This window comes from Nothoprocta perdicaria, unplaced genomic scaffold (genome assembly GCF_003342845.1).
Source record: "Nothoprocta perdicaria isolate Ctin4 unplaced genomic scaffold, notPer1 scaffold_483, whole genome shotgun sequence".
Lineage (NCBI taxonomy): Eukaryota > Metazoa > Chordata > Aves > Tinamiformes > Tinamidae > Nothoprocta > Nothoprocta perdicaria.
Window position 1 is genome coordinate 75,628 of NW_020455736.1, and position 7,764 is coordinate 83,391.

At 46.8% G+C, this 7,764-nt stretch overlaps 2 protein-coding genes across 2 annotated transcripts; one reads left to right on the forward strand and one right to left on the reverse strand.

Moving 5' to 3' along the window:
- The first annotated feature begins 728 nt into the window (after window positions 1–728).
- On the forward strand, window positions 729–4,043 carry RPL7L1 (ribosomal protein L7 like 1). The gene is made up of 7 exons (XM_026047228.1): window positions 729–757; window positions 889–997; window positions 1,565–1,728; window positions 1,897–2,034; window positions 2,325–2,434; window positions 2,638–2,850; window positions 3,162–4,043. Exons 1-6 carry the CDS (start codon window positions 744–746, stop codon window positions 2,844–2,846), a joined length of 744 nt encoding a protein of 247 aa, XP_025903013.1. The 5' UTR covers window positions 729–743; the 3' UTR covers window positions 2,847–2,850; window positions 3,162–4,043.
- A 505-nt stretch (window positions 4,044–4,548) lies between these two features.
- Window positions 4,549–7,450, reverse strand: MAD2L1 (mitotic arrest deficient 2 like 1). The gene is made up of 5 exons (XM_026047229.1): window positions 7,317–7,450; window positions 7,005–7,151; window positions 6,778–6,898; window positions 6,100–6,203; window positions 4,549–5,345 (listed from the first exon to the last, which is right to left on the reverse strand). The coding sequence occupies exons 1-5, from the start codon at window positions 7,390–7,392 to the stop codon at window positions 5,173–5,175; spliced, it is 621 nt and encodes a 206-aa protein (XP_025903014.1). The 5' UTR covers window positions 7,393–7,450; the 3' UTR covers window positions 4,549–5,172.
- Window positions 7,451–7,764: the final 314 nt, after the last annotated feature.

Consider the following 7,764-nt stretch of genomic DNA (forward strand, 5'->3'; position numbering starts at 1 on the left):
GACAGTTCGTTCCTGGCATCTCCTGGTGCTCTGTTCCCACTCACTGCTTGCTCCACAGGGAGGGAGCCAACACTGAGCTCTGCTGGGAAAAGCCTCCCACGGCTCTAAAGGAGCGAGTGACCCCCAAGCTGCTGCACCCAGGGCCCTCTCTTCACAGGCCCCGTGGTGGACCGCAGGCTGCAAGGTTGCGCTATCTCCCTTGCTGGCTGTCCTTGCCCCATCTCCGTGCAGCAGCAGCGCAAGCCCCATGGGGCTCAGCCCAGCTGCGCCGCTTTGGGAAGGTGCCGGCACACAGGCCCTGCAGAGACCTCTGAGGCACCACTGGCCACTCACACTGGGCTTGTCTGAGGCTCCTGCGACCTCCCATTCTGCACTCAGTACCCGAGGCAGCTGCAGGTGCCCGTGTGGAGGATGAGGAGGACACGGCACTTCTCTMTCACTGCTGCTGCCCTGCAGTGACCGCATTACTTGGGGGTACAACCGCGTGTCTTTGGGGGCTTTACTGCCACTCGCTGCTTCCCTCGCTCCTTGCAAGGGGCTGGGCTTCACTGCGCTCCCACGTTAATCCCTACGGCCTGGGCCTCCCTCCCACGGGGACGGAGGGCCTAGGCGCCCCTCGCTTGTCCCCTCGCGGTGGGCGCGCGCAGACCCTGCCCGCCCCGCCGCGTCACCAACGGCCGCAGCGCCAACGGTCGCCGTGGGCGGCCGCTAGCGGGGCGGGGCGGCCCAKGGGCAGCGGCAAGATGGCGGAGCCCGAGTGAGTGGCGGCGCGGGGAGGGAGGCGGGGGCGCATCCGCGGCCATCCGCGGCGGCGGCGGCGGGAGCGGGAGCGGGAGCGGGGAGGGAGGCGGCGGGGCTGGCGGGGCTGACGGGCTTCTCGTGCCGCAGGCCGAAGCGGAAGATCCCGCTGGTGCCCGAGAACCTGCTGAAGAAGCGGAAGGCCTACCAGGCCCTGAAGGCCACGCAGGCCAAGCAGGCGCTGCTCAACAAGCGCAAGGTACCGGCGGATGGGAGGGTCGGGCCCGGCTCGGGGGGCTCCTTCGCTGGGAGACGTCCCCGGCGTTCAGCCCGGGCGCTGCGGCCGAGGCGCTGCTGGGAACGGCCGGGCCCGTTCGGGTCTTGCTCGCGTGGAAAGCAGGGGGTTTGCAGGGCTGACAGAAAGGCGGTGGTCCCTGAACCCATTCCTGCTGTGTCGAGAAATATCCCAAGGCTTGTTCTGTGTTTTTCCTAATATATTTTGTTCTTCTGTGGAAAACCTCTGTTGAGTAGTGGGTTTTACGTTACTGCTTGGCACTTAAACCTTGCAGTTTAATTCAGTCGTGTCTCTTCCTCAGTTCATAGTCTCTGTCTTTTAGTTTTGTCTCTCTCAGCTGTATACCTTTCTTTTAGAAGAAGTTACATTTCTTTTTACTGCCCCACTTCAGTCTCCCCAGATTGAAAGAGCATGGCTCAAACTGAATTCAACTTGACCATTTAATTTAGTTTCATTTAATTTGATGTAAATTTGTAAGATGCAGAAGTGTTTGTGTTGGGAAGAGTGATCATTTCTCATCTCTGTCTTTAGCACCAAAAAGGGAAACAGATCCAGTTTAAACGCCTGGAGACTTTTGTTCGAGATTCCTGGCGCAAACACCGAGATGAGGTCAGGCTGCGGCGCATGAAGCAGAGGCCTGGAAGGGTGGCTGTGCCACAGGACCACAAACTGGCCTTTGTTGTACGGATTGCAGAGTAAGAAGCTTTAGTTACGCCTTGCTATGACTGCCATCTGTAATGTTATTTCTAAATGATGAAGTATGATCAGTATGGGTATGCTTTTGTAAGTCATTTGAGGCTGTTTTGTTGCTGTATTAGAGAAAGAGGGTTGCTGGTAACTTTTTTTTTTTTTCCCTGAATCAGGATTAAGGGAATAAGTCTGAAGGTACGAAGAGTGATTGAGTTGCTTCGGTTGAGAAAAATTTTCAGTGGAACATTTGTCAAACTGACTCCACACTCTCTGAATATGCTAAGGATTGTGGARCCTTATGTGGCATGGGGGTAAGTTGTGTTCTGATGCTTTAGTAGGAAATAGCATGTAAATATCACAGCTTTACTTTCCTTTTATTTTTTTTCCTTTGTAGTATCACGACGAGGTCAGATCCATATGTGGCTTTTTCAGTGAAAGCCATAGTGTTGGCAGCTTCAGATTTAAAATTTGTCCCTTTTCAGCTAAAACATGTCTTTGTCCTAAACATACCTTGGCTGTCGTCACACTCATCAGAAGCAGAACAGCTGCCTCCTCTCACTTAGAAATTCTGTTTWGTTTTATTTTTCCTTTTTTGTTACAGATACCCTAATCTCAAGTCTGTACGAGAGCTCATTCTGAAACGGGGTCAAGCCAAGATTAATGAAAAGAAGGTCCCTCTGACAGACAATGTGTTGATAGAAGAACATTTAGGTAAGGATGAAGATGAGAAAACAAATCAAAGAAATAGGGCAATACTGAGAGCTTGCAACCTGACATAAGAGGAAGGATTTTGGGATGCATATATGGAGGACTAGTGATTTCCGGCGTGACTTGCTTGAAAAATGCTGCAATTTAACATTTGTACGTGTGGTATTTTTACAGTAGTGGTTTTATTTTATTTTTTTATCCTGCAGGAAACTGTGGTATTATTTGTCTGGAAGATCTCATTCATGAAATCTACTCAGCTGGGAAATACTTCCAAAAAGTCACGGACTTTCTGTGGCCATTCCATCTGTCAGTGGCTCGCCACGCTGCACGGAATCAAGTGGGTTTCCTCAAGGAAATGGGCAAGCCMGGCTGCAGAGGTGAAGAAATCAACCGACTTATCCGTCAGCTGAACTGATGAGGTGAGGTGTGTTGTGGGGTGACCCCTAWATCCTGATGTTTGTCTGGTTTCCAAAGACCAGCTCTACTGGCATCAGAGATGAGGAGAACTTCTCTGTTTTTGTTTTTTCATTGTACAAAGGACAACGCCTTGGCCCTAAGGCTGAGGAAACTTAAGTGCTTGTAAGATAAGGAGGGTGACTGTCAAGGGGAAGACTGTGGGTACYGACAGGCATTGGCAAATGCTGTTGGACTTTTTAAAAACTTTACTGAAGGAAGGTTGTATTAAGCTGACTGGTATACACTTTAAAAAAAATCATCTCTTGTTCTGCAGGGTCTTTGAAAACATTGAGGTTTATGAGCTGTACCTCGTCAGAGGTAATTTTCATGGACATCTGGTTCTGCTGTAAATACTGCAACCATCTCCTGATTGCTGCTGGCTTTATTTTAAAAATAAAATTAAYGGTGCAGTTTAAGGAAGAAGAGAAGATACATTTGGTGTAAGCACAAGGCGACTTGAACTTCCTGGAGCAAGTTGACTTCGGCACCTCAGCAAAACACACTTTTTGGATGCCTTAACGCAGTTATGTATTGGCCATTTCCTGCCTCTAACTGTGGCAAAAAAATAACTCGTCAAAAAACATTGGTTGTYATTCCATTTAAATTTTATTTTTTACAAATGATATGTGGTGTTAATACATTGATCCATTTCTCACTGAGGGAAATGCTTGAAGCTGCACTTGCTGGTATAGTCCTCTTCCCAGGTAGACATAGGCCATGCAGTCTCYGGTTTAAAACAGTGCTCTGCTGACAGGCAGAGGAATAGGGTGGGTACTGTCCTCAGCGCAGTGCCAGCCCTGGCCAGGAATACCAGGTAATGGAAGTRTCTGAATCATGCTTTTTTTACAATCTCTGAATTGTACTGGTAACATGAGATAGAACAACTTGACCTTCTTTTCTAAGTTCAACTATTCCATGGTAGGAAAGCCCATTAAATCTATAATATGGCTTCAGATTATATATGAGTAAGGTTTTTTTAATAAACTTTTTTAAAAAAGGAAAAAAAAGTTACAATATTTTTGCCTTACAGGATTCAGGACTACTGGACCTAGGCTCTTTGCTGTTGTAAAGCAGTTACTGTTTTTGAGGTTGACACTTTGATGGTACGAAAGCAAATACCTACTCTCTATCACCACTTACAATAGAACAAGTGAAAGGGTTCTTCATACCTCTTCCAAAAGGATTTTCCTTTCATAACTCATCATACAACTGCTGCAAACTTTGGCACAACCTCTATTTTAGTTAATATTGCTGCAGTTAATTTTCAGAACATGAATATATCTAGAGCAGTGGAGGAAGTTACATGAATTTTGTACACATGAACAAAAGCTGGAATAAGAACTCAGAAGTTCTTTTAAGAACTTTTTTTTTCCTAGTTCTAGCAGAGTCTGGGTGCAGAACATACTCCTGTGCTACCGCTGTATTAAAGGTAGAAGGCAATATTGATTCCAAGCCCACACAACTTGTCTCTGAATGACAGTTGACAGTGTGAGGCAAAGAATGAAGAGGGGAAACTTGTGTTGACTATGATAAACATTTTGACTTTTTATAGAGAGCAAACCCAGGACTGCACTTTAGATAAATCTACAGTACATAGACCACCTAACACAGGAGCAACAAATTAAAGAGCACTGTAAGTTTTCAAGCTTTATTTATAAAAAACAAATAAAAACATATATATGACAGACACCGAAGAAATAGATACACAACAGCCTTGAACAACATCCCCAAAACTACCTAGTCTAGAAAAGTCATTACTATACAAGGCTTTCTGCATTTGACTTTTCTGAAGAATAGCTGCTTTCAAGGGCTAGGAAAGACAAGTAACTGCATAGAATTTTTCTGCTGATTAACTTTGATTGTTTAGGGTATGCAGGACAGATTCTTCTACCATGAAAAACTGGTGTGTAGGAGCAAGGTTTTTAAATGCTAAGTGTGTTTGAGTGCTACTAGAACACATTTAGTCTTAAGCTTTTAAGCTAAAGACACTTAAGGTTCTAGCAGCTGCTCCTAAGGTAGTGTCGCTAACACACCATTGASTTGGTGCATCCTGTTCAGTGTAATAATTGGTTTCTGGTGGTGGATAAGTCCTTTATGTWCCTCTTGGAAAGGCTAGCAGCTTAGATAAGCATGACCTCACAGTATCTGTAATCACAGACAAGTGCTTTGTCCTCTTTCTGTATTGTGCTCCTGCCAATCYGCAGTAACAGGAGGCTGCTATTCATTGCTTAGTTTGTTCACAATGCAGCTACACAGGACAGGGCGGAGATGACAAAAAGCACATCTTAAGGAAACGAATCCTTCTTGTAAGCTACCATGCTATTAACTTTGTGGATTGTGGTAGTGAAGGAGCGAAGACGAACCTCTTCTGAATTGGCTATGAACTGCGGTCCTGACTCTTCCCACTTTTCTGGCACCGCCAAGTCTTTATCTGTGTAAATCAGCAAGTCAAAGGCACCTATAAGCAGAGGGGGACAACAGTAAAAGTAGGCRTAAGAATGAGCTTGGTGGAAGATAAAGTGCTTCTGAACATGAGATTTCTAAAGTTCAAGAAACTGGAGTTGTGCTAGGTATGTGAAGGGGAAAGGGGAAATTCACATTCACAAGGGGAAAGTYCTCACTATGTTTGTATTAGTAGAATTTTCTATTTGAAGGTTTAATGGGACTGACTTGCCTCCTTTTTTAAACGCATTAAAGCAGATGASTTCTGTATAGTACTTGCCTCAGATAGAAGCTGTGCTCACAGCACAGAGTCATACAAACATGAGTGCTCACAGATGTAGTCATAAAAATAATCATGCAGAGTACCAAGTACACTTGCTATTTTCATTAAGCTAACGAGCTCTGTCATTTTGACTAAAGTTTAAATTATTTYAGGGTAGAAAGTACCAATAGTCCCTTAAATGAAGTTTCAAAGTTCTTTAATGAGATATATATCTATATTTACSGTAGTGTATTTAGTGTTTAATGTAGAAAAAGCAGTATGGAATAATACTTYAAGATGATCTGATACATCTTGCCARTATTGTGCAGTGGCAACAGAYRTGGTCTCCCTTTAACAAAATTTAATCTCGTGAGAAATGCTACAGTAAGTGACACTTTACGTTGTAATAAGAAAACTAAGCTTACAAGGTGAACCAAAAGTCTCTTCTAAATTCCCTCCATCTTTACAAAGGGGATTTGATTTCTTTAGGGAAGTTATGAATACTCACAGGCAGTTTCCAAYAAAGGCAGAAAAGTTACTGTGGCAGTTATTTGTCTGATAACAGATCTGATTTCATCCTGAATAGCTTTCTGAGATTTTTCTCGAGGTGCACTGGAAAGAAAARCTTTGTTAGGGAAGGAATCTTTTACTACACTAGCAGATATCATTAAATAATTTTCTCTCTGTTAAGCTGCAATTGTTCTGCTTGCTGTATAGTTTTGTTTAGCTGGGACATTCATTTAATTCTTAGGTGAACAGGCATAGAACAATTGATTTTCAATTTCACTTTTTTTTTTTTTTTTTTGGTGAAGCTTCACAGTACTTGTAAGGCATCAGATGCCAAATCTTCAACGTGGAGGGAATGACAAAGTGTTTTGGCAAAAGAATAGGAAAGCAGAACTAGTTCTTTAAGGCACCTACCTGATACCATATTTTATGTTGAAGATGAAAAATCAAATTTCTATCTGATACTAGTTTTACCGCACACAAGGATTACATGTACATCAGYACTACAACTGGTTTACAGAAGGAGCAGCAGTAGGCTAGGTAACAAATTTGAAGAGACAKCTTTTGTGCTCATTGGGGAAAAAGAGGCATAGAACAGTGCCGAGGCTTGCAACAGCTGTTGGGAGTACGAGAGCAGGTTGCGTTTCCAGGTCAGGCGCAGAGGAACACGAGCGCTCACCTCTCATCCTTCGCAGCTTTGTCACACTCTATGTCAAACTGCCACCTCTCAAGGACCTCGTTGCTTTCAATACTGGAGATCACCACCACCAGGCGTTGCACGATGCACTTGTACAACCACTCTGCAAGAAGCCACAGCAGTTACTGGCAGCACGAGAAAGACAACAGGCAGAAATACAGCACAGAAGAGGCAGCCTCCTGCCCCGGCACTCCTGCCCTCCTCTGCACCTTTCATCTGCTCCACCACGTTGTTGAGGTAGTTCTTGAGCTCGGGGTCGGTGGTGACGAGGAGGGTGAGCCCRTACTTCTGCACGCGGGTGAAGGTCTCGGGCGGGTAGATGCCTCGCTGGTAGAGGATGCTGTTGATCCCGTAGGCTGCAACACACCGAGGGGAGGGAGGGTGAGGCGGCCGGAGGGGGCAGGAGCACGCGCCGGCCCAGCCCCGCCTCTTCGCGGCCGCCATGGCGGCCCAACGGCCGGCAGAGAACGGACCCCTTCTCGCGCCAGCCCGGCCGCGCGAGGCCCCGCGCCGCCCCTTACAGAAGAACTCAGCGACGATCTCGGCGCTGCCGCGCAGGGTGATGCCCTGCTGCTCCCGGCCGAGCTGCTTGGCCATGGCAGCAAGCAGCGCAACGAACCCAACGGCCGCCGCAACCACTGACTTCCGCGCCGCCCGGTTTGAAATGGAGCCCCGCCCCTTCCCCTGTCGTCAGGGCGCTGCGGCGCACGCGCCCTGCCCCGCCCCCCGCCGCGAACGTGTGCGACCGTTGGGGCTGCCGTTGGCTTTATAGCGCGTGCGCGCCGCGAGCGGCTCATAGTGGCCGTTAGCGGCCGTTAGCGTGCTGTGCTGGAGTGGGTAGGCTCAGTGGAGAGCAGGGGTATTACTGCGTTTTCACTTGAACAAGCGCAATTATGGGGTGCAGCTTCCGCAGATACCTGGGTTTGGAGGAAGAAAACAAAATTAAATAGTTAAATGCGTCACTGGCTT